Genomic DNA, 27,762 nt, shown 5'->3' with positions numbered 1-27,762 from the left:
ACCAATAGATCCGTCATTCCATCCAGCCTACAACAATCGATTTTGGAAGATTGAAAAATGGACATTGTTTTCTTGAGTAGCTGCTATTGAATACAGATCGCCCAGTGATCAATTTGATCGCTTATTAACGTTTACAAATACCTACAGTTGTGTTACAAAAGTAGGTTGAAGTGTTTTGTCAAAGAATATAGGCAACTTATATAATTTTTTAAAATGACGTTGCGTGTTGGAAGAGAGCTTTTTTCCTGAAGCAGACAGGCTATACAAATGGATATTTTGGGCATACTTGGACGGATTTAATCGGGAAAAATACCAATTTGTGATGTTTATGGGACATATAGGAGTGCCAACAAAGAATATCATCAAAGGTAATGAATGTTTTATATTTTATTTCTGCGTTTTTGTGTAGCGCCGGCTACGCTAATTCTTTTCTTTACGTCCCCTTCAGGTATATTGGGGGTGTTGCATGCTATCAGATAATAGCTTCTCATGCTTTTGCCGAAAAGCATTTTAAAAATCTGACTTGTTGGCTAGATTCACAACGAGTGTAGCTTTAATTCAATACCCTGCATGTGTATTTTAATGAACGTTTGAGTTTTAACGAGTACATTTAGCATTTAGCGCATTTGCATTTCCAGGTGCCTACTTGAGACGTCTGCGTCTCAAGTAGGATCAAGAGGTTAAAGATGAACTTCTTGTTAATCCAGCCGCAGATTTCAAAAAGGCTTTACGGCGAAAGCATACCATGCGATTATCTGAGCACAGCGCCCCGCTTACAAAAGCATACAAGCATTTTACAACCAAGTAAAGGAATTACAAAAGTCAGAAATAATCACTTACCTTTGAAGATCTTCATATGGTTGCAGTCACGAGTCCCAGCTCGTTCCTTTCAATAGAAAGGAAAAACCAGCTCTGCATTCTTCCTCAGTCCACTGACAGAAAGGTCTCATTCTTCTTCATTTTTCAGAAAACAAGCCAGAAACAATGTCTAAAGACTGTTGACATCTAGTGGAAGCCATATGAACTGCAATATGGGTCCGAACCCATTAGGTTCTCTATAGGCATTAAATTGAAAAGTACCCGCATAAAAACAAAAATCCCACTTCCTGGATGGATTTTCCTCAGGTTTTTGCCCGCCATATTAGTTATGTTATACTCACAGATATTATTTGAACAGTTTTGGAAACTTTAGAGTGTTTTCTATCCACTTCTACCATATGCATATCCTAGCTTCTGGGCCTGACTAATAGGCAGTTTACTTTTGGCACGCTTCTCATCCAGATGTCGAAATACTGCCCCCAAGCCATAAGAAGTTAAAACAAGTCAAAATACATTTCTATTCAATCCTCGGGTACCCTAAAATGTAATTAAACTATAATATTTCATACGGAAAGAAGTATGTTCAATAGAAAAGCTAAATTAGCAAGTGTGCATCCTCTTCATCGCGCGTGCGCACAAGACTGATTTCCAACTCTGACTCCATGTACCAAAACTCAAAAAGAAACAAGCTTGAAACCTTGAACAAAGACTATTGATATCTAGTGGAAGCCATAGGAATTGCAATCTGGGAGCTGGAATTGCATAGGACCCATAGCTTTCCAATGAAAGAGCATGCCTCTCAAAAAAACAAAACAATTCTGGTTGGTTTTTCTTTGGATTTTCTCCTACCATATCAATTGTGTTATAATCTCATAAATTATTTTAACATTTCTACAAACTTCAAAGTGTTTTCTATCAAATGGTACCAATGATATGCATATCCTGGCTTCTGGGCCTGAGTAACAGACAACAGTTTACTATGGGCATGTCAGTCAGACAGGAAGTGGAGGAAAAATAGACCCTAGCCTGAAGTTTTAAAGACCGCACCAATAAATATATACATTTATTAAACTTCACAAAGAGATTGAAAAACCATCCTGTCACTTTTTCAAAATACCACGGTATAGGGTATATATGGTATACCGCCCTAGCCTTGTTGATGATCCCTGCTCTAGAGGTCACTGACCACTACAGGCCTAAAAACTGTAGGCTATTGCCGTTAGCATAGCATAGCACTGTGCTAACATGCTGAAGATTGTCACTGATTAAAGTTGGAGATATTTGGATCCTTTCCCCCCTAGTCTGTCTGCATACAGCTGTGATGTAAATGTGATATGTGGGCAACACTAGTTTAGTAGCTTGTCACCTAACAGACTGTGCTGCTGCTGCTGGCTGGCCAGGAGTGTGTTGTGCGTGAGTAGTTCAATGTGTGTGTGTGTGCCATGCTCCACAAGGAATGTGACGCTTATGAACTGTTGCATGATCAGTTCTCCCCAAACCTGACCCCGTCCAAGATAAGTGAAAGCCAAAACACTATTTCTATACCAGGGCACTAAGGGCTTTGAGACAGGGCAGGTAGATACTGTAGGCTGCTGTATTTCCATACCGGTAATGTAGAAAAGACAGGGGATCAAATGGAGAAGTCTGATACAGAACAGGCACCTAGTTTGGTATTAGAAAAAAGTCTGACCTCTGACATCACAGTGCTTAGATTCATTGGAAAGTTTACCCGTGTGTGTGTTGGTGGTCATTGCCAGAAAGTAGTAGAGTAGGAGGAGAAGGAAACAGACCTCAGAGACAAGTGCAGACGACTGCAAAGGAAGCGAGTAATTAAAAAAAAAATATATGTTTATCAGTTGACCATATTTGGAGGTGAACCTTGACTGTTTTGCTGCAAAACAAAAAGGGAAAAGTTAAAGTGAATACTTGTTGGCCACATCTCTCTTGTCTGAATGGTACCATATTCTCTATGTAGTGCACAACTTTTGACCATGACGTGCATTTTTTACCTACATAGGGTGCCATTTGGGGGACAACCTTCTCTCTCGCTCTCGTATTTCCTCTCCTTGAAAGGCTGTGTTTTTGTTTTGGGGGTTTGGGGAGGGGGCTGACAAAGAGGGCTATAAGTTTAGCAGGAAGGATGTGTTTTTTCCCCACAAAGAAAATGACCCTCATGGTCACCATGGCAATGGTGGTTTCCCTTTTTGGTCTGTCTGCAAGCCAGTGTTGGTTGCTGGTAGAGATTGCTTTAAAATGGATTGGGCTAATCTTTTTTTTGCCTAGTGATTATTTTTTTTCCCTGCTGACTACTATTTACAAATTCTGGGAAAAAACAAAACATTATAGAGATATTTGGATTCGATTTATTTGTTGCCATACTCTCCAGTGACCAGTCACATTGCATCCCACCCAGTGTCTCTGAGCCAAGTAGAGGTCTGGGCCTGCACTGCTGCTTTTAATCAGAGAGAGTGACTCTCACTTATTCATATTACACATCAACACAGTGTGTGTGTGTGCAGCATAGAGAGAGGACAGTGTGAGTGGGTGTGGTGATAGGCTTGAAAATGATATCATGTTGTTTATGTGTGCGAGGGAGAAAGAGTGCATTGTGCATCGGGCCTGTAATGGATCCACTTCTCTGGCCATGTGTGGTTTGGCCTCAGGAGCCTGAAAAATGCAGAGCTGCCCAGTGCAGTAACCATGTCACGCTAACCTTGTTAGTGTCCTGCTGTCTTTTTTTAAAAATCGGGTCGATACATATTTGATCATGTTGAAACTATGAAGATTAGATAAAATCATGACCTATGTGCTAAGGATAAGTGATGTAATGTGAAGGCAGGCACCAGAGCAGCTCCCCTCCTGTCACCATGCAGACACACACACAGTGTGTTAATTTAACCTGTCAGTTGCAGTAACCATGGTAACGAGCTGTCACATCATGGTGGTTTGGAGACGAAAGCGAGAAGCTGTTGTCTGTTCTGATGCCAAGAACACAACACGCACAGAGAGCCGTTATCAGCCTTCCATCAAATCTAATTTGATTGGTCATTCACATTTAGTAGATGTTATCGCGGGTGTTGCAAAATGCTTATGTTCCTAGCTCCAATAGTGCAGGAATACCCTTGACTGTCCATCCAAGACCATGATCATTTTCAGTCTACAGCCAGTCACTATTCCAACTTGTATATCCTCCAAGATCACTCGGTGTTTCATGGTCATCTAAGACAGGGTTTCCCAAACTCAGTCCTAGTGCGCCCGGTGCACATTTTGGCTTTTGCCCTAGCACTACGCAGCTTATTCAAATAACCAGCGCATCGTCAAGCTTTGATTAATTGACTCAGCTGTGTGGTGCTAGGGCTAAAACAAAGGGTCCTGGGGCAGTTTGGGAAACCCTGATCTAAGGCCACAATCTCAGCACCTTGCCAGCATAGGACCCCTTCCCAACTTCAACTCCGTCCCTGCTTCACCAGTTTCTTACCTCTCACCTTTCTCCACCTATCTACCCCACTCCCTTCCTCTCTTTCTCCACCTCCAGTAGTTTTTACCCAACAGCATGTCCTGCTGATAGTAGTGTGTCTGATATTCCCTCATGCTGCCTGGCTCAGTTCACATTCCAGTCACGCTCCAGTCTGAATGCTCTGCAAGGAAACCCTGCTCTTACATCAGACTCTGTTACTTCGTCACCCAGGAGACAACTAAAGTCTAGTCTACCTGACTGTCCACGTTGGCCCAGACTCACTCTGCTGAGGTTTCACTGTTGATAAGCTCACATAGTTGTGCCTGAGCCAAGACAATCAGGGTCTCTCACCATATCTAATTTAGGCCCAAGAGCCCAGTTTTGAGAGTTCCTGCCTGTAACACACCTGATTCAATGAATCAACTGGGCTTTTGATGATTAGTGGAATCAGTTGTGTTAGTGCAATGCTGGAACAAAAGCCTGCACAGTCCCTGTGGGTACCCTGGAGTTAGGACCAGGAGTTAGAACTCAGGTTACTATGATGTCTATACAGGTTACTATGGTCTCTACAGGTTACAATGGTCTCTATACAGGCAATCTCCATGTCAGCTTTCTTTCTAAGGGGGAGGTCTAAAGAACTTAGAACTATGGTCAGGGCTGCTACCAACACGTCAGGTGTCAAGAGGTTACTTCTACCTTGGGACGCTAGGGGAAGCATTACAGTACCGTCTAGTGGCTACTTCTACCTTGTGATGCTAGGGGAAGTGCTAGAGTACTGTCTAGTGGCTACTTCTACCTTGTGATGCTAGGGGAAGCGCTACAGTACTGTGTGAGACATTTCCTCTTCTCTGGAAGAGCAGAACCACCCGGTCAACACCTAACATCCGCTAACTTTCTCACCTTGTGACCACGGACCAAAATAAACATCACCTGCTCATAGTTTCACTTCACCTCCACCGTGTCACACTTAGTGTGTCACTGGGCCTCTCGCAGGTGGGACCTACTGATCAATGGCCTGCAAACCTCACTCATGAAAATATCTGCGTGTTAAAAGTTCACCAGGCATAGGCAAACTTTAATTTTGACATGCTGCTGCCAACTGCCTCTCCAGAACTGTAGCTATGATTCATATTTCAAATCATCATAATTTTGTTTGTGTTTGCAGTTAACACCCTCTACTGTAAATGTTGATAGTACCTCCAGGGCCTTCTTTTCCCATCAACCATACTCTAAATGGTTCAACTTTCACCTACAGGGAGAATTAACTAAGGATTATGCAAGGGCTCCTGTTGTGCCACCGCTCACCAAAAATGTAGGTTTTGAGAATAACAGTAGCAAAATCATAGGTAAATGCCAAAACCAATAGCAACAGCCACTTTAAAGGGGTAATCTGCAGTTGCTACATCATTTTTTGATTAACAAATGAATGATATACTTAGTACCAATTGATTCGTGAAGAATGTAACTTATAAAAGACTCATAAGCTTAGTTAAACTGTCGTACCCCATCAGAACCCCAAATATATGCTTGTTTTACGCCAATGTTTGTAAACAAAGTAAAACACTATATATCCTCAACATGGTTGTAACTATAATGTTGATATCACAGATGGTCAGTCCTTCCATATCTCTGTCTATGAATTTGAGAGCGGTTGCATTTTTTTCAGCCCCATCCCGCATATTATTACCGAAAAAACTATTGTTTCAACTGCTGATTGTCACTGTAAGGCAAACCAGTAATGTTTAATCATTTATCTGACCATGTCATTGACATTGCTCTAGTACCTGGTGCCACCCTGTGCTGGCCAAGCCTGGTACACCTTTGTAGCACAGACCTTTCTAGGGACCAGGTCCCTTTGAATGTTTTAGACTTGCAGACAGTTGCCTGCCTATTGTTTCCTGGTTAAAATATGTTGTCCATTAAAATAACATCAAATTGATCAGAAATACAGTGTCGACATTGTTAATCTTGTAAATGACTATTGTAGCTGGAAACAGCAGATTCTTTATGGAATATCTACATAGGCGTACAAAGGCCCATTATCATCAACCATCACTCTTGTGTTTCAATGGCACGTTGTGTTAGCTAATCCAAGTTTATAATTTTAAAAGGCTAATTGATCATTAGAAAACCCTTTTGCAATTGTTATCACAGCTGAATTTTTTTTTTCTGATTTAAAGAAGCAATAACACTGGCCTTTAGACTAGTTGAGTATCTGGAGCATCAGCATTTGTGGGTTCGATTACAGGCTCAAAATGGCCAGCAACAAAGTACTTTCTTCTATAACTCGTCAGTCTATTCTTGTTCTGAGAAATGAAGGCTATTCCATGCGAGAAATTACCAAGAAACTGAAGATATCGTACAACGCTGTGTACTACTCCCTTCACAGAACAGCACAAACGGTCTCTAACCAGAATGGAAAGAGTGGGAGGCCCGGTGCACAACTGAGCAAGAGGGCAAGTACATTAGTGTCTAGTTTTAGAAACAGACACCTCACAAGTCCTCAACTGGCAGCTTTGTTAAATAGTACCCGCAAAACACCAGTATCAACCTCGAATGTGAAGAGGTGACTCCGGGAGGAAGCTGCCATTTGAGGACTTGTGAGGTGTCTGTTTCTAAAACTAGACACTAATGTACTTGTCCTCTTGCACAGTTGTGCACCGAATATCTACCTATGTAGATATTCCGTTTAAAAATCTGCCGTTTCCAGCTACAAGAGTCAATAACAACATTAACAATGTCTACACTGTATTTCTGATCAATTTGATGTTATTTTAATGGACAAAATGTGCTTTTCTTTCAAACACAAGGACATTTCTAAGTGACCCAAATCTTTTGAACGGTAGTGTATATTGTCATGGTAAGCTTCATTACATTGCAGGCTTCTAGGCTCTGTTGTCCAGTACATAGAGACTATTGTTATGACAACCATGTTTATTTGAACAGTGGTTTGTTTTTGTGCAGTGGGTGTGTGCATACATGCTCTTCCATGATTCTCTATGCAATACTATAGTGAAAGGCATCTTTTTTTTTTATGAAGTGAAGGAGCCAATGACTTGAGTGTTGTAAAGTGTTTTAAAGCGGTGATATCCCACATAGACAGAACCAGCAGCAGAGAGGAGATCCATTAGCAATACCTCTGAAACACTATAAGCATCCCTAAACGTGTGTGTGTGTGTGTGTGTGTGTGTGGTCCTCCATGCCATGTATTAATGGAAATCCTAAGAGCCTGTTCTGTTTCACTAACTCAGCAACATAAATATCCTGAAATGGCACCTGGGAATGTTGGAACCAGAGTGAGACTTTAGTATTCCACCATCAGCACTCAGGGAGTCAAGGAAGTCAGCTTGAGTGTCCCGTTCCAGATGGCTGGCTGAGCACACAGCCACTGACAATTCATCACATGGTCTCTGATAGGCTGAGGGAGAGTGGGGGACGGAAATAAGAAGAGGGAGAGTATGATGGAAAGGAGGAGGAGAGACACTGGAAGTGATGGGTAGGATGACTCTGGTACACTGACGGAATGTACACTGACAGACTAACCGTGCACTTTCCACCAGACGCAGTGTCGGCAGGAGAATTTTGGGGGGACCTTAATTAACAATATGCAAACAATGTGTGTTTAGCTTTTCTATGCTTCAGATGTACAATGACAAGGGTGCGTTGCACATGCCCGTAAGGCCACTACTGCCATCATACTGTGGGCCTATGGCTGACAGCCCTGACTATTATGTTGCTATCACAGGAGGTTGGTGGCATCTTAATTGGGGAGGAGGGCTCGTGATAATGACTGGAGCAGAATGGGTGGAATGCTACCTACATTAAACACATGGTTTGCAGGTGTTTGATGCCATTCCATTAGCTCCGTTCTCCCCTCCGCAGCCTGTTGTGGTTCCTGTTGACTCTGTCGGTCTTCATCATTTTCCCCTCTAGGAGAAATAATGACTTCCCGTAAAATCTAACTAGCTAGTAGACTACTCTCTCCCTTTCTGGCTGCTGAAGAGGCAAATCCGTTTGACCTCCTCCATGCCTGTTATCTACACATGCATTTGCAGCATGTGTTTTTAATTTACAATGAAAAATACATCAAGATAACAAGCTAAAATGAAGTTAGCTAGCTGATGATATTTATCTTTGCTATACAGTATGTCAGGTTGGCTAGCTAGCTAGCACCTCATTCTCCTAAACACAGTGGCCTGCTGTAGCCAGCTAGCTATTAGGCGACATTCTGTTAGCTGTCTGAAAGCGCTTAAGAAAACACATCGCACCGAAGTATGGTGTGCTGTTTGTCTGCCACAAATGTTTGCTTGCTGACTACACAGTGTATTTAAGGGACCACCCGCCTGGGCGTCTGACTGCTGCCATTTTTGTCCGTTTTGCAAATTATAGCCGCCACTTTGTTCAGAAGTGCTAAGTACTCTCGGCCGGCAAACACTTGAATTGTGTCTGTGTCTTAAGGCAGACTCCTTCCCTCAGCTCTGCTTGGTAATATCACCTTTACCAGATGCAGGATGTCCTGCACCCTGGCTTTGTACTCAGTGCCATAAACCAGCACTCTTATCTGCACTATATAGCCAAGTTAACGTTATTCATTGTGTATTTATTCCTTGTGTTTTTTTTAATGGGGGCTGGGTCAGCTTTAATATTGCAGATTGTGGTTTTCCTTCTGTTACTTTTTTTCTACTATTTCTCATGTTTCTCTGCATTGTTGGGAAGGGCCCGTAATGAAGCATTTCACTGTTAGTCGACACCTGTTTACGAAGCATGTGACAAATACAATTTAGATTTTATTCTATCCACCCCAATCACTGCCCAAGGCTGATATCATATCTCAACCTTGTGGCAGAGGAATCACTCTGCCAGGTTGTGTACCTGACTGTGTCTGTTATGGTAACTGTAGTCTATTGTGAAACGTTATTATTATCAAAGGTCATTTTAGGTCACTAAGTTTGTATGGAGGGAAATGTTACTACTGGGCCCAGTTACTCCATTTCCACTGAAGATTTACCCTGATTTATCCTGGCTCCTGGGACTCACTGGGCCATGGTCTCAGTTGACCTGCTCTGACTTGGGGCCAAGGAAGCCCTAGCTTTGTAAATACAATTTCCCTAGTATAACATCAGGATGTCTGCGTTATTAGAGGTCGACCGATTAATCGGAATGGCCGATTAATTAGGGCCGATTTCAAGTTTTCATAGCAATCAGAAATCGGTATTTTTGGACACCGGTTTGGCCGATTTTTAAATATATATATTTTTTTACACCTTTATTTAACTAGGCAAGTCAGTTAAGAACACATTCTTATTTTCAATGATGGCCTAGGAACGGTGGGTTAACTGCCTTGTTCAGGGGCAGAACGACAGATTTTTACCTTGTCAGCTCGGGGATTCAATCTTGCAACCTTACAGTTAACTAGTCCAACGCTCTAACCACCTGATTACATTGCACTCCACGAGGAGACTGCCTGTTACGCGAATGCAGTAAGAAGCCAATGTAAGTTGCTAGCTTGCATTAAACTTAATCAATCATAATCACTAGTTATAACTACACATGGATGATATTACTAGTTTATCTAGCCTGTCCTGCGTTGCATATAATCGATGCAGTGCATATTCGCGAAAAAGGACTGTCTTGCTCCAATGTGTACCTAACCATAAACACCAAAGCCTTTCTTAAAATCAATACATAAGTATATATTTTTAAAACTGCATATTTAGTTAATATTGCCTGCTAACCTGGCTCGTTGCGAAATCTGCGAAGACTATATTTCTTCCCAACAAAGACAGCCAACAATCCCGCCAAACGCGGGATGATTTAACAAAAGCGCATTTGTGAAAAAAGCACAAGCGTTGCACGACTGTACCTAACCATAAACATCAATGCCTTTCTTAAAATCAATACACAGAAGTATATACACTGCTCAAAAAAATAAAGGGAACACTAAAATAACACATCCTAGATCTGAATGAATGAAATATTCTTATGAAATACTTTTTTCTTTACATAGTTGAATGTGCTGACAACAAAATCACACAAATTATCAATGGAAATCAAATGTATCAACCCATGGAGGTCTGGATTTGGAGTGACACTCAAAATTAAAGTGGAAAACCACACTACATGCTGATCCAACTTTGATGTAATGTCCTTAAAAAAGTCTAAATGAGGCTCAGTAGTGTGTGTGGCCTCCACGTGCCTGTATGACCTCCTTACAACGCCTGGGCATGCTCCTGATGAGGTGGCGGATGGTCTCCTGAGGGATCTCCCAGACCTGGACTAAAGCATCTGCCAACTCCTGGATAGTCTGTGGTGCAACGTGGCGTTGTTGGTTGGAGCGAGACATGATGTCCCAGATGTGCTCAATTGGATTCAGGTCTGGGGAACGGGCGGGCCAGTTCATAGCATCAATGCCTTCCTCTTGCAGGAACTGCTGACACACTCCAGCCACATGAGGTCTAGCATTGTCTGGCATTAGGAGGAACCCAGGGCCAACCGCACCAGCATATGGTCTCACAAGGGGTCTGAGGATCTCATCTCGGTACCTAATGGCAGTCAGGCTACCTCTGGCGAGCACATGGAGGGCTGTGCGGCCCCCCCAAAGAAATGCCACCCCACACCATGGCTGACCCACCGCCAAACCGGTCATGCTGGAGGATGTTGCAGGCAGCAGAACGTTCTCCACTGTGTCTCCAGACTCTGTCACGTGCTTAGTGTGAACCTGCTTTCATCTGTGAAGAGCACAGGGCGCCAGTGGCGAATTTGCCAATCTTGGTGTTCTCTGGCAAATGCCAAACGTCCTGCATGGTGTTGGCCTATAAGCACAACCCCCACCTGTGGACGTCGGGCCCTCATACCACCCTCATGGAGTCTGTTTCTGACCGTTTGAGCAGACACATGCATATTTGTGGCCTGCTGGAGGTCATTTTGCAGGGCTCTGGCAGTGCTCCTCCTGCTCCTCCTTGCACAAAGGCGGAGGTAGCGGTCCTGCTGCTGGGTTGTTGCCCTCCTACGGCCTCCTCCACATCTCCTGGTGTACTGGCATGTCTCCTGGTAGCGCCTCCATGCTCTGGACACTACGCTGACAGACACAGCAAACCTTGCCACATCTCGCATTGATGTGCCATCCTGGATGAGCTGCACTACCTGAGCCACTTGTGTGGGTTGTAGACTCCGTCTCATGCTACCACTAGAGTGAAAGCACCGCCAGCATTCAAAAGTGACCAAAACATCAGCCAGGAAGCATAGGAACTGAGAAGTGGTCTGTGGTCACCACCTGCAGAACCACTCCTTTATTGGGGGTGTCTTGCTCATTGCCTATTTCCACCTGTTGTCTATTCCATTTGCACAACAGCATGTGAGATGTATTGTCAATCAGTGTTGCTTCCTAAGTGGACAGTTTGATTTCACAGAAGTGTGATTGACTTGGAGTTACATTGTTGTTTAAGTGTTCCCTTTATTTTTTTGAGCAGTTTATTTTTAAACCTGCATATTTTGCTAAAAGAAATCCAGGTTAGCAGGCAATATTAACCAGGTGAAATTGTGCCACTTCTCTTGCGTTCATTGCACGCAGAGTCAGTGTATATGCAACAGTTTGGGCCATCTAATTTGCCAGAATTTTACGTAAGTATGACATAACATTGAAGGTTGTGCAATGTAACAGCAATATTTAGACTTATGGAACGGTTCCGTATTTCACTGAAAGAATAAACGTCTTGTTTTCGAGATGATAGTTTCCGTATTCAACCATATTAATGACCTAAGGCTCGTATTTTTGTGTGTTATTATGTTATAACTAAGTCTATGATTTGATAGAGCAGTCTGACTGAGCGATGGTATGCACCAGCAGGCTCGTAAGCATTCATTCAAACAGCACTTTTGTGCATTTTACCAGCAGCTTGTCACTGTGCTTCAAGCATTGAGCTGTTTATTACTTCAAGCCTATCAACTCCCGAGATTAGGCTGGTGTAACCGATGTGAAATGGCTAGCTAGTTAGTGAGGTGCGCGCTAATAGCGTTTCAAACGTCACTCGCTCTGAGACTTGGAGTGGTTTTTCCCCTTGCTCTGCATGGGTAACGCTGCTTCGAGGGTGGCTGTTGTCGATGTGTTCCTGGTTCGAGCCCAGCTAGGGGCAAGGAGAGGGACGGAAGCTATACTGTTACACTGGCAATACTAAAGTGCCTATAAGAACACCCAATAGTCAAAAGGTATATGAAATAAAAATCGTAAATCGAGAGAAATTGTCCTATAATTCCTATAATAACTACAACCTAAAACTTCTTACCTGGGAATATTGAAGACTCTTGTTAAAAGGAACCACCGGCTTTAATATGTTCTCATGTTCTGATCAAGGAACTTAAACGTTAGCTTTTTTACATGGCACATATTGCACTTTTACTTTCTTCTCCAACACTTTGTTTTTGCATTATTTAAACCAAATTGAACATGCTTCATTATTTATTTGAGGCTAAATTGATTTTATTGATGTATTATTATTGATGTTCATTCAGTATGGTTGTAATTGTCATTATTACAAATAAATGTAATAAATGTACACGGTTTACAAAACATTATGAACACTTGTTCTTTCCATGACAGACTGACCAGGTGAACGCTATGATCGCTTATTGATGTCACTTGTTAAATCTTCTCTCAATCTGTTAAGATGAAGGGGAGGAGACTGGTTAAAGAATACTGTTTACGCCTTGAGACAATTGAGACATGGATTGTGTGTGTGTGTGCCATTCAGAGGGTGGATGGGTAAGACAAAACACTTTAAGTGCCTTTTGAACTGGGTATGGTAGTAGGTGTCAGGCGCACCGGTTTGTGCTAAGAACTGCAACACTGCTGGGTTTTTCATGCTCAACATTTTCCTGTGTGTGTCAAGAATGTCCTTTGGGTGGTGGACCACTCAGCCAACTTGACGCAACTGTGAGAAGCATTGGAGTTAACATGGACCAGTGTCCCTGTGGAACACTTTCGACACCTTGTAGACTCCATACCCGGACAAATTGAGGCTGTTCTGAGGGGGTGGGCTCGATATTAGGTGTTCTTACTATTTTGTACACTGTGTATATTGTGAATCACCCATATGTTTGAAAAAAATCAAGATATGATTTTTAGGCCATATTGCCCAGCCCTAGACTAGTTGCATTGCAAACACAGATGTGTGAACACTGGCCAGGCCACGTGCATGTAGCAACAGACAGGTAAGGTCAAATATTCTACCTTAGACCGATTATTGGTCTCATAAGCTCTTACTGCACAGATTAACCCATTTAACATATACTACGTGCACTTACACACACAAGATGCATGAGGACTATATTCTTTGAGATAGACACACACACCTACCTGTGCTACGTGCTGAAGTTCTCAGAGCCAAACCTCAAGGAAGTTTTTATGAGCTCCTCTCTTCTGTCACAGTTTACAGTCTACCACTGAGGAGTACATGTAGAAAACACACCACCACCACCTGGCTGCCACTGAAACAATACGTTTCAATATCCACTCTAGCATACTACTTAAAATGAAGGAATGTATTTTACATGCAATTGTAAGTGGTATTCTAGAATGGATAATTTAGCCAGATGTACTATTAATAATCTACCACTAGCCATCCCGTCACTTTTTATGCTGCCTGCACATCACTTAATGTAGCATGAAGGAGGTCTAAATTAATAAACAGCAGTGCGGTAAAGTTGAAAATGTAAATTCCTTCCCGGTCCCTGACCGCTGCTCACGTCTGTTTAGACAGAACTTGAGTGATGTTTTAAACGAATGAGAGAGTACATGTAATATGAAAGGCTCGCTGCCTGCATTTCTGCAGCTCTGTGTTTGACTGGTCAAAGTGTTTTTGACACCAGAAAGGTTTTTAAAAAGTGGTCAGGAATGAAGGACAGCTGTTCTACTAAACACAACCCACTGTCTCATGACTCCCACCTTCTCACGAGAAAGGGAGAGTGAGATGGGGATGGTAGCAAAGGTGAGATGAGTAAGAGGAGATGGGTGAAGGGGAGAAAGAGAGCGTGCAGAAGAGACTATGAGTAGGCTATTTCCTTCCCATCTGTGTGTTTGGTTTTGGGAGCTGCCTGCCCTATAGTTGTTGTTTGTATTGTGACTGGGCTTACCGGGCTCTTGGTTTTGTTCCCCGGGATAAAGAGCGTGAGACTTTTGTTATTCTCTCAGACTGATGCAGCATTCAACCACAAACTCTCTCTTCCTTCTTTACTTTGTGAATAATGTCTCTTTCAGTGATTGGTCTCATGCTGTGACATAAAGTGAATTCTGTGTGAAGACGACTGTCCGGACAGAGAAGCTCAAACGATGGTTAACAGAGTGATTTGTAGTGGATTACGTATGAAGGCTTATGTCATTCTGCTAAGACGAGCAGCACTGACATCTTAGCTGAAGTCTGAAGATAAATCATTCTGTGTTTGGGAAGAATCACAAGGGCGTTGTGCCAAGAAAGTGTGCCTATTAGTGAGGCAGCCTGGAACAAGGCCAGTCCCTTCTGGGTCATGATCCCTCAAGGCCAGGTTTAAGGCTCGCACACGTTACACGAATGTGGATCCAGCGTTCGTCTGCCGATCGTTCAGCGTGCCTTGTTTTAGGGACCACCCACTTTAGATGTCTGTCTGCCGACATTCTTCATGTGAATCTACAGTACATGTGAAATCTGTGCACGTTCAATTTGCAAATTACATGCAGAGGTGAAGTACTCTCGGCCAGCAAACGCTGTTGGTGTGTCTGAGCCCTTAGACTGAAAGTACCTCAACCACTGTGTCAACAATAACTGTGTCATGAAGTAACAGTTTGTGGCATTGAGCTCATCTTTTTCTTTATGACAGACTGACAGTAAAGTGGGGGGGGGATCAATGGTTACATATCACGATACTTTTTAGTTTAATTTATTGGCACCAAAGAAAATAGGTGATCAACAACAATACAGATAACAACAAATAAATAAATAAACTGTGTAGGTGTGGTTAGAAGCCTAAGGGCCTTATATACTGTACAAACCACACCACAAACTATATACAATACAAGTACAAAAATAGAAAAGGTTTGTTAAAACACATAACAAAACCCACTAATCATAAATGTACAAATGAACTGATCAGCAATCACAACACATTATAAACAGTATATGTTTTGTTTAAATGTCTGTTGGGCTATATGGAGGAGATTACTGAGTAGTTTGGTTCATCAGGCTGACCCCCAGTCTTGCCTTGAAGTTATTGAGGGATGATGATGTTTTGGCAATGTGAAGATAAGAATTACAGAGTATGGTACCTCTGTATCTGATAGAGAATTGGCTATGTGAGGTGTGACAGTTGGGAGGGTGAAGGTTATCGCAGTGTCTTGCTATATAGATAGATTTCAGAATTAACCCGGCAGAATCCATTGAAGGGTTTCAGTAAATTGTCTGGGAGGTATGAGGTTCTTAAATAAAGGTGCAAATCAAATCAAAGTTTATTTGTCACGTGCGCTGAATACAACAGTGAAATGCTTACTTACAGGCTCGAACCAATAGTGCAAAAAAGTTATTAGGTGAACAATAGGTAGGTAAAGAAATAAAACAACAGTAAAAAGACAGGCTATAAAAGTAGCGAGGCTACATACAGACACCGGTTAGTCTGGCTGATTTAGGTAGTATTTACATGTAGATATGGTTAAAGTGACTATGCATATATGATGAGCAGAGAGTAACAGTAGCGTAAAAGGGTGGTTGGCAGGTGGTGGGTGGGACACAATGCAGATAGCCTGGTTAGCCACTGTGCGTGGGCACTGGTTGGTCAACCCCGTGGATGGAGCCAGGTAATTAGAGGAGGTGGCTAGTCTTGGAAATGTATTTTCTATGATGAGTAATTTGTGTAGATGGGATCAAATCAAATTTATTTATATAGCCCTTCGTACATCAGCTGATATCTCAAAGTGCTGTACAGAAACCCAGCCTAAAACCCCAAACAGCAAGCAATGCAGGTGTAGAAGCACCTAGGAAGAAACCTAGAGAGGAACCAGGCTATGTGGGGTTCTGGCCAGTCCTCTTCTGGCTGTGCCGCGTGGAGATTATAACAGAACATGGCCAAGATGTTCAAATGTTCATAAATGACCAGCATGGTCCAATAATAATAAGGCAGAACAGTTGAAACTGGAGCAGCAGCACGGCCAGGTGGACTGGGGACAGCAAGGAGTCATCATGTCAGGTAGTCTTGAGGCATGGTCCTAGGGCTCAGGTCCTCCGAGAGAGAGAAAGAAAGAGAGAATTAGAGAGAGCACACTTAAATTCACACAGGACACCGAATAGGACAGGAGAAGTACTCCAGATATAACAAACTGACCCTAGCCCCCACGACACATAAACTACTGCAGCATAAATACTGGCGGCTGAGACGGGAGGGGTCAGGAGACACTGTGGCCCCATCCAAGGACACCCCCGGACAGGGCCAAACAGGAAGGATATAATCCCACCCACTTTGCCAAAGCACAGCCCCCACACTACTAGAGGGATATCTTCAACAGGAGGCATATGTTCAGTCCCGTGTGGCGCAGTTGGTAGAGCATGGCGCTTACAACGACAGGGTTGTGGGTTAGATTCCCACGGGGGTACCAGTACGGGGAAAAAAATGAAAATGTATCCACTCAATACTGCTCTGGATAAGAGCGTCTGCTAAAAGACTAAAATATAAATACTAGGGATGCACTGATATTACATTTTTGGCCGATACCGATATCCAATATTTTCCATGCCAAAAAACGATACAGATAACCAATATACACATTTTTTTGCTGCCTTTTTAAGAATTCTAGTGCAGTTAAATAGTTAGATCACTGCGTCTGTGTGTGTGTTAAGGCACTGCGTCTCAGTGCAAGAGGCGTCAATACAGTCCCTGGTTTGAATCAAGGCTGTATCACATCTGGCTGTGATTTGGAGTCCCATAGGGCGGTGCACAATTGTCTCAGCGTCGTCCGGGTTTTGTTGGGGTAGGCTGTCATTGTAAGAATTTGTTCTTTAACTGACTACTTAAATAAAAGTTATGCGCACACACACACACACACACACACACACACACACACCACACTGACCAAAAAGTTATTTTGTTGACATTTACGTATGTCCCCATTACCAGTAAAACATAATCAAAACCTATTTCTTTCACTTACTTGCTGTACTGTTTTGTTCATTTATTCAGTCGTTTCATTCTCAACCAGGATTTCATCATACATGTCAAGCAGTGAAGTTTCAGCTCTGTCTGTCCGTGGCCTCACTTCCTCGGTGTGCACTGTCATTGTGTCCATTTCCATCTTTCCATCTTGTCCAGCTGTGTATGTAACATTTCACGTAAACCCTGTTTCTTTTCTGCATCGAAGTAGCATTATTTGTACCTAGCGTCGAGCATGGTGGCGACACAGTAAAGAGGCTTATCGAGAATGCCACTGAATCGCTTGTTCACAGCCTCAAGTAGTTTTGTAAGTTTTAACGCCACAGTCTGCGTTGGCAGTTTCATTGAACAGGCATTTCAATGCCATGACAGGGTATCACGTCTGCTGCAGACGCAGTTGACCTTATTTCTCCAGTCAGTTGTTTGAATGGAACTAGGAGTGTTCATGTTTCAAACATGTTCTCAAATGCCATTGAAATGGCAGCAGCGGTATGAGAACCAGCACATTCTTGAGCATGCAGTAGGGCTTTCTTCAATTCGAAATCAAATAATTGTATTGGTCACACACATGGTTAGCAGATGTTGTGAGTGTAGTGAAATGTTTATGCTTATAGATCTGACAGTGCAGCAGTATCTAACAAGTAATATCAACATTTTCACAACAAAACCAAATGCACACAATCTAGTAAAGGACTGGGATAAGAATATAGAAATATATGGATGCGCAGTGACAGAGCAGCTAAGATGCAATAGTATAGAATACATAGTGTAGGATACAGTATATACATGAGATGAGTAATGTCATATATGTAAACATTCTTAAGTGGCATTATTAAAGTGACTAGTGTTCCATTTATTAAAGTGACCAATGATATCAAGTCTCTAATTAGGCAGCCACCTTTCTGTGCTGTTTAACAATCTGATGGCCTTGAGAAAGAAGCTGTTTTTCAATCTCTCAGTCCCAGGTTTGATGCACCTGTACTGACTTCGCCTTTTGGATGGTAGGCAGTGGCTCGGGTGGTTTGTCCTTAATGATCTTTTTGACCTTCCTGTGACATCAGGTGCTGTAGGTGTCCTGGAGGGCAGGTAGCTTGCCCCCGGTGATGCGTTGTGCAGAACACACCACCCTCTGGAGAGCCATGCGGTTGAGGGCAGTGCAGTTGCCGTACCAGGCGGTGATACAGCCCGACAGGATGCTCTCAATTGTGCACCTGTAAAAGTTAGTGAGGGTTTTCGGTGACAAGCCACATTTTTTTCAACCTCCTGAGTTTGAACAGGCACTATTTCAGTTTGTTGGTGATATGTACACAGAGGAGCTTAAAACCTTCCACCTTCTATACTGCTGTCCCGTGGATAGGGGGGTGCTCCCTTTGCTGTTTCCTGAAGTCCACAATCATCTCTTTTGTTTTGCTGACATTAAATGAGGTTATTTTCCTGACACCACACTCCGAGAGCCCTCACCTCCTCCCTGTAGGCCGTCTCGTCGTCGTTGGTAATCAGGCCTACCACTGTTGTGTTGTCTGCTAACTTGATGATTGAGTTGGAAGTGTGCATGCCACGCAGTCGTGGGTGAACAGGGAGTACAGGAGGGGGCTGAGAACGCACCCTTGTGGGGCCCTAGTGTTGAGGAGGGGAGATGTTGTTTCCTACCTTCACCACCTGAAGGTGGCCCGTCAGGAAGTCCAGGACCCAATTGAACACGGCGGGTTCGAGACCCAGGGTCACAAACGGGGCGGTAGTAATTTAGTTCAGTTACCTTTGTTCCTGTTCCCAAGAAAGCAATGGTGGCCATCTTGAAGAATGTGGGGACAGCGTCCTGGGATAGGGATTGATTGAATATGTCCGTAAACACACCAGCCAGCTGGTCTTTGCATGCGCTGAGGACGCAGCTAGGGATCCCTTCTGGGCTGGCAGCCTTGCGAGGATTAATACGTTTAAATATTTTACTCACGTCGGCCACAGGGAAGGAGAGCCCACAATCTTTGGTAGTGGGCTGCGTCAGTGGCACTGTATCAGCCTCAAAGCGTGCAAAGAAGGTGTTTAGTTTGTCTGGAAGCAAGACGTTGATGTCCGCGGCAGGGCTGGTTTTCTGTTTGTAACCTGTGATTGTCTGTAGACCCTGCCACATACATCTCGTGTTTGAGCTGTTGATTGCGACTCGACCATGTCTCTATACTGACACTTTGGTTGTTTTGATTGCCTTACGGATGGAATAACTACACTGTTTGTATTCGGCCATATTCCCAGTTGCCTTGCCATGATTAAATGTGGTGGAACGGGGCCTCCCGGGTGGCGCAGTGGTTAAGGGCGCTGTACTGCAGCGCCAGCTGTGCCATCAGAGTCCTGGGTTCGCGCCCAGGCTCTGTCGTAACCGGCAGCGACCGGGAGGTCCGCACAATTGGCCTAGCGTCGCCCGGGTTAGGGAGGGCTTGGTCGGTAGGGGTGTCCTTGTCTCATCGCGCACCAGCGACTCCTGTGGCGGGCTGGGCGCAGTGTACGCTAGCCAAGGTGGCCAGGTGCACGGTGTTTCCTCCGGCGCATTGGTGCGGCTGGCTTCCGGGTTGGATGTGCGCTGTGTTAAAGAAGCAGCGGCTTGGTTGGTTGTGTATCGGAGGACGCATGACTTTCAACCTTCGTCTCTCCCGAGCCCGTACGGGAGTTGTAGCGATGAGACAAGATAGTAGCTACTACAACAATTGGATACTACGAAATTGGGGAGAAAAAGGGGTAAAATTCAAAATAAATAAATAAATGTGGTGGAACGTACTTTCAGTTTAATTTGAATGCTGCCATCCATCCATGGTTTCTGGTTAGGGAAGGTTTTAATAGTCAGTGGGTACAACATCTCCTATACGTTTCCTTATAAACTCGCTCAGCGTATACGTCAGTGTTATTCTCTGAGGCTACCTGGAACAAATCCCAGTCCATGTGATCGATGCAATCTTGAAGCGTGGAATCCGATTGGTCAGACGAGCGTTGGATAGACCTAAGCACGGGCACTTCCTGTTTTAATTTTTGCCTATAGGAAGGGAGCAACAAGATGGAGCCAGGGTCAGATTTGCCAAATGGAGGGTGGGGGAGGGCTTCGCTGAAGTTAGAGTAGCAAGGGTGGAGCGTGTTACTCACCCATGTACTTCATTCGATATGCTGATAGACTTTAGGTATCCTTGTTCTCAAATTAGCTTTGTTAAAATGCTTTAGGGGGGATATACACAGCTGTGACAATAACCTAGGAGAGTTCTCTTGGGAGATAATACGGTCGGCATTTGATTGTGAGGAATTCTAGGTCAGGTGAACAAAAGGACCTGAGTTCCTGTATGTTGTTACGATTATTAGTCGTTTATCATTATACATACAGCCCCGTCCTTATTCTTACCGGAGAGATGTTTATTCCTGTCGACGCGATGCACTGAAAATCACGTTGGCTATACCAACTCCGACAGCCTATCCCAAGCTAGCCATGTTTCCGTGAAACAGAGTATGTTACAATCCCGGACATCTCTTTGAAAGCAACTCTTGCCCTGATTTCGTCAACTAGGGACTGGACATTAGAGAGTAATATACTCTGAAGCGGTGGGTGGTGTGCGTGCCTCCGAAGCCTCACTAGAAGACCGCTCCGAGTCCCTCTTCTCTGGCGGCATTGTTTTGGGTCGGCCTCTGGAATCAGTTCAAATACCCTGGGAGGTGCAGACAAAGGATCCGCTTTGGGAATGTCGTATTCCTGGTCGTAGTGCTGGTAAGTTGACGTCTCTCTGATATCCAATAGTTCTTCCCGGCTGTATGTCGGGAAGTATTTCTTAACAATGTAAGAAATAATACATAAACAAAGTACTGCACAGTTTCCTACGGACTAGAACTGAAACTGCCATCTCTATTGGTGCAAAATCCTCGTCGACCCACTGTGTTGTCAGACTCGCTGGTCCAAATATGAGTCGTGACGCTAATAGCAGTGGATGTGTCTTTCAACAATACTGTGTAACTCCGGTAGGGCAACATCTGAAAAATAGTGTGTACCGGGGATCGATCGATCAGTCGGCAAAAGCCAACATCATCTACGACAGAGCACGGTTGATTGTCATGGGCAATAAATTCCATTATCTTGGCGTTAATGGATTTCGCCTTTGAGTTGTCTTGCTGAAATGCTCTTACTCTTTCAAATGACTGCTCGACTTGAACTTGTTTAGTTGTTGGAAGTGTACGCTTAGTATTTTTCTGCTTTTGTTCTGCGTAGCGCTGTATATTTTTTGGCATCATTACGTCATCTACTTACGTTATATAATAAAGGTGAAAAAGATATAGGTATGCACGTCAGATTTGACATCGATTTTGTACATCGGAGTTAAACTAGACATTGGGCTGATGCCGACTTTGGCATTTTTATCTAATATCAGCCTATTCCAATACGCTCACCGATTTTATGTTGTGCATCTCTATGAAATACTGGCCCAGACAATATTACAGTAATTGAGATCTGGGTAAATTAAGCTATAGTAAAGAGGTAGGAAGCAATTCTGATGATACCAACAGATTTCATCACTTTGCTGTAGACAAATGTAATATGATCTTTCCAGGACAACTTTTCATCAATTAGAACTCAGAGGAATCTAGTGGATGTAACTTATTCCATTTAATTCCCACCAATTGCGATTCTGGCTTTTTAAAATTATTGTATACATTTTTTTTTATACAATATTTCTTATTCTTAATAGTGAATACTATAAAGTTTTTTTTTTTTTTTTTTAACATTTAAAGATAAACTAGTTATCTGGAACCATTCATGAAATGTTGCCGTGCCTGAGTTGGCTTCATGAACTATTGAATCAAAATTTTTATGTGATAAAATCAAATTGGTATCACCAGTGAAGAGCATGGGAAGTATGGTAGAGGACACATCAGCAAGGCCATTAATATAGATTAGGAAAAAGAAAGGTCCAATTTTCAAACCCTGTGGGACACCACAGGATATCTTGGCCCTGGTAGATGCACAGCTATTTGCGTAAACAAATTATTTTCGATCATAAACATAACTATATAACCAATTATATGTATAATCATGAAAAACATAATGCAATTTAGGAAGTAATATTTCATGACCAACCATGTCAAACGCTTTGGCTAAATCTAGAAAGATGACGAGCCTATTAATTGTTAAGGGCTGTAAATATTTTATCCACAAGATGCAGAAGAGACATATCGTTGGAGTAGTTTTTACGAAAACCATATTGATCCTCATATAGAATACAGTGTTGATTTTAAATGTTTCAACATTCTCTTATACACCAATTTTTCTTGAATTTTGGGTGATAATTTGTAAAAGATCTTGGATCCCCAGATTTATGGAGTGGGATAACTTAGCCAATTATCACATCTTTAGGAACAATACCAGTTTGCGTAGATTTGGTGAAGGTATACGTTGGAGCCTCAGTGATCAAGGAAGACATGGATTTCACCAAAGAGGCACCCACATTCACAAAGTGATTCAATTAACATGAAATAACATCAGGATCACTATATGTCTTATTTCCAACTTTAGATGGGATAGTTGTGGATGCCTTTTTCTTATTCAACAGTTTATTGATGATTTTCCAAGTTGACTTAATATTATTGAAGGATTCTTGGAATTTGTTAGTAAAATATATATTTTGGGGGGATATCTAAAGTAGGTGATTAAATTTGTTCATATACTTTTTGTAATTTGCAGAATTCAGGGGAGAGGGATTTGTGGGGGACTTATTATACAACTTGTTGGTTTTTTTTAACTGAGGATTTTTTTGAGACCGGTTGTAAACCAAGTTTTCCAGAACCCTTCTGCTGCTCTCTTACGTGGTTTAACTAAGGGAAAGCAGTGGTGAAATGAAAGATGTGAGAAATGTCTGGAAAGCAGATTCCACATCTGCCTGATTTATAAACATTTTCCTTTGAAATATCATCAATCAACATCTTAAAGCGCTCACAATTACTTGAGTTAAACATTCTACATGTAATGCTTCTAATCATTCCCATCTGTTCATTTCCAGTTGCCAACGAGAAGTGGAAAATTGGAAAGTGGTCAGAAATATCAGTATGAAATATATCTGTATTAGCCACTTCTGGTAAATTTCAGGAAATTTAAATCTGAATCAACAATCATATTTCCCATTCACTTCATTAATATCTAATGGGTTAAGGATCATGTTATCAGGGTTGATATCCTGCCCTACTAGGAGAGAGACAGAAGTGCATGTCTCATGTCCAATACAACCATACATTTGTGTTAGTTTTATCAATAGGGGTGCACTTCCTTTGGAATGCACATGACACAGTCCACATAACACCACTAAAGACTTCAGAGGGTTATGACATTTAGAGCAGTGTGTGTGTTTGGTCATGAGGTTAGCTGAAACACATGAACAAAGTTCTGTGTGTGTGTGTGTGCGCGTGTGCGCTTGTCAAATCAGTGGACTATAGCTGACTCGAAGTATCAACTTGTAAAAATGAGCGTTAGCGCTAATCGGCTGTAGCTGCGCTAGGGTACAGCCTCTATTTTTATTATTTTTTAAATATATTTTTTTAAACAGTGAGTTAACATATTTTCAGCACTTTAGTTTCCAACTCATTTTCTCATGCTCTCTCTTGTCTCTGTGCAGCAATATAGTGAGAAATATGTTTGGAACATATGTGTTGAATTGCAATACATATAGAATCATGAGAATCGCAATGCATATCGTACCGGCACCTAAGTATTGTAATAATATCGTATGGTGAGCTCCCTTGCAATCCCCAGCCATACAGTAGTGGACTAGGCCCTGACAGATAACTTGGCTTTCTGATCAAGAGTTCTGACCTGACCTTTGTCACCCTCTTTTCTCTCTCTTTCTCCAGGGGGCAGTGAGGGCCAAGGTCACATTCTCCAGCGCTTTCCTGAGAAAGACTGGGAGGACAATCCCTTTCCACAAGGCATCGAACTGGTATGTAACTAACATTACTCTCACACAAACAAATGCACAATAGCCTACATATTTACCCGATGCTACATGCATCATCCGTAACCTGAAGAAAGGCTGCATCGTGAAGGGATCAACATCACCCTGAATAATTTACTGTTAATGTGTATTTAATGTCTCCCAAATAACCCTTATTCTAGTATTGATTACCTCATTATTGTCTTGTGTGTTTTGCCCGAGTCAGCATTGAAGAATTCCTAAGTGTTCATTATGTTTTACAAGATGAATGCCTACAGAACAATGATTATTCCTTGGTTTGCTTCTAGCCTATTTCTCACCCCGATCCAAAATAAGGGTGTAAGGTTAATCATTTCTGACACGTGGAAAGTTTTCTTAACTTGGTGTAGCCTAGTGGTGGAAAATAACTAAATGATAGGCTAGAGATCAGAGGTGAGTCACAGATATGCAGAGTAGGGACATGTGACATACCACACTGGGATACTAATACTGTATGTTCCTCTCCTGTCATCGCTCTCTCTCTCGTGCTTCCTCATCTATCTCTCCCTCCTGTCCTTCTATCCCTTTCACCTCATTCCCTTTTCCCTCCTTCTTCCCTTCTTTCTCGACCCCTGTGCCCATTGACTCATTTTCTGTTGATCTCACCCTCTCCCTCCTCCCTCCTCCTCTTTCTCACCATCTCCTTTTCTCTCAGTTCTGTCAGCCAAACGGATGGCAGTTAGTTCCAGAGAGGGAGCGTCCGTCGTTCTTTGTGTCGGTTCTGACCGACATCAACTCAGAGCGTCACTATTGTGCCTGTTTCACGTTCTGGGAGGGCCTGGACAACCCACAGGTGAGAGACTAGAGGAGAAAGAGAAGATTCCCCCTGGCCACACTACTCCTCACACACTGAGCCAATGTCATTATGAACCAATAACAGTATCCTTATCCTTACTAGAGGTTGACCGATTATGATTTTTCAACGCCGATACCGATTTATTGGAGGACCAAAAAAAGCCGATACCGATTCAATCGGATGATTTTTATTTATTTATTTGTAATAATGACAATTACAACAATACTGAATGAACACTTATTTTTAACTTAATATAATACATCAATAAAATCCATTTAGCTGTTCAATTTGGTTTAAATAATGCAAAAACAAAGTGTTGAAGTAAAAGTGCAATATGTGCCATGTAAGAAAGCTAACTTTTAAGTTCCTTGCTCAGAACATGAGAACATATGAAAGCTGGTGGTTCCTTTTAACAGGAGTCTTCAATATTCCCAGGTTTATAGGACTATTTCTCTCTATACCATTTGTATTTCATTAACCTTTGACTATTGGATGTTCATATAGGCATTTTAGTATTGTCAGTGTAACAGTATAGCTTCCGTACCTCTCCTTGCTCCTACCTGGGCTCGAACCAGGAACACAACGACAAAAGCCACCCTCAAAGCAGCGTTACCCATGCAGAGCAAGGGGAACAACCACTCCAAAGCTCAGAGTGAGTGACGTTTGAAACGCTAATAGCGCATACCCCGCTAACTAGCTAGCCATTTCACATCACATTGTTACACTAGCATTATCTCGGGAGTTGATAGGCTTGAAGTCATAAACAGCAGAGCTGCTGGCAAAACTCACGAAAGTGCTGTTTGAATGAATGCTTATGAGCCTGCTGGTGCCTACCATCGCTCAGTCAGACTGCTCTTATCAAATCATAGATTTAATTATAACATAACAACACACAGAAATAGGTCATTAATATGGTCGAATCCGGAAACTATCATCTCGAAAACAAGACGTTTATTCTTTCAGTGAAATACGGAACCGTTCCGTATTTTATCTAACGGGTGGCATCCATCAGTCTAAATATTCCTGTTACATTGCACAACCTTCAATGTTATGTCATAATTACGTAACATTCTGGCAAATTAGTTTGCAATGAGCCAGGCGGCCCAAACTGTTGCATATACCCTGACTCTGCGTGCAATGAACGCAAGAGAAGTGACACAATTTCACCTGGTTAATATGGCCTGCTAACTTGGATTTCTTTTAGCTAAATATGCAGGTTTAAAAATATGTACTTCTGTGTATTGATTTTAAGAAAGGCATTGGTGTTTATGGTTAGGTACACGTTGCAGCAACGACAGTCCTTTTTCGCGAATGCACACTGCATCGATTACATGCAACGCAGTACACACTAGATAACTACACATGGATGATATTACTAGTTTATAACTAGTGATTATGATTGATTAAGTTTAATGCTAGCTAGCAACTTACCGTGGTTTCTTACTGCATTCGCGTAACAGACGGTCTCCTCGTGAGGCAGGTGGTTAGAGCGTTGGACTAGTTAACCGTAAGGTTGCAAGATTGTATCCCCGAGCTGACAAGGTAAAAATCTGTCGTTCTGCCCCTGAACAAGGCAGTTAACCCACCGTTCCTAGGCCGTCATTGAAAATAAGAATGTGTGCTTAACTTCTTATGGCTGGGGGGCAGTATTGAGTATTTGGATGAATAAGTTGCCCAAAGTAAACGGCCTGCTCCTCAGTCTGTTGCTAATATATGCATATTATTATTAGTATTGGATAGAAAACACTCTAAAGTTTCTAAAACTGTTTGAATGATGTCTGTGAGTATAACAGAACTCATATGGCAGGCAAAATCCTGAGGAGAAATCAAAACAGGAAGTGAGAAATCTGAGCTTTGCATGTATTCACCACAGTCCCCAATGAAATGCCCCTGATATATTAATGATGTTGCACTGCCTAGGGGTTCCACTCGATATCAATCATCTATAGAAATTTCAATGGGACATCTGCTGTGCTGTGTGAGTGAATGAGAGCAAAATCTATCAGGTGTCTGGCAGTCAGCCATTTTCTGATCACGCGCATTCCTCATGGTATCCACTTGCGTTCCATTGCTCATGAAGACACAAAGGAATAATCTGGGTTGGAACTTTATTGAAGCTATATGTTAAAAACATCCTAATGATTGATTGTGGACCTGGGATTCCTGGAGTGCTTTCTGATGTAGATCATCAAAGGTAAGGGAATATTTATCATGTAATTTCTTGTTTATGTTGACGTCAACATGGCGGCTATTGCGACATTCTTCTGAGCCCCGTCTCAGATTTTTGCATGGTTTGCTTATTCCGTAAAGTTTTTTGAAGTCAGACAGAGGTTGCATTAAGGAGAGGTATATCTATAATTCCATGTGTATAACTTGTATTATCATCTACATTTATGATGAGTATTTCTGTTGAATGATGTGGCTATGCAAAATCACTGGATGTTTTCGGAACTAGTGAATGTAACGCGCCAATGTCAGCTCATATTTTGATAAATATGAACTGTATTGTGTGACATGAAGTCCTATGAGTGTCATCTGATGAAGAT

At 42.4% G+C, this 27,762-nt stretch overlaps 1 protein-coding gene across 18 annotated transcripts in view; it reads left to right on the top strand.

Annotated features, from left to right (window-relative positions):
• LOC139378591 (myotubularin-related protein 5-like) overlaps positions 1-27,762 on the top strand; it is a 76,276-nt gene that overhangs the window by 5,981 nt on the left and 42,533 nt on the right. For all 18 annotated transcript variants that reach the window (XM_071120902.1, XM_071120901.1, XM_071120904.1 and 15 more), the window contains exons 2-3: positions 24,302-24,387; positions 25,076-25,213. In XM_071120902.1, the coding sequence (XP_070977003.1) occupies positions 24,302-24,387; positions 25,076-25,213 (224 nt within the window). The remainder of the gene's footprint in view (positions 1-24,301; positions 24,388-25,075; positions 25,214-27,762) is intronic.

The sequence above is a fragment of the Oncorhynchus clarkii genome, chromosome 21 (assembly GCF_045791955.1).
Source record: "Oncorhynchus clarkii lewisi isolate Uvic-CL-2024 chromosome 21, UVic_Ocla_1.0, whole genome shotgun sequence".
Lineage (NCBI taxonomy): Eukaryota > Metazoa > Chordata > Actinopteri > Salmoniformes > Salmonidae > Oncorhynchus > Oncorhynchus clarkii.
This window is presented reverse-complemented; position numbering and strand designations above follow the sequence as displayed.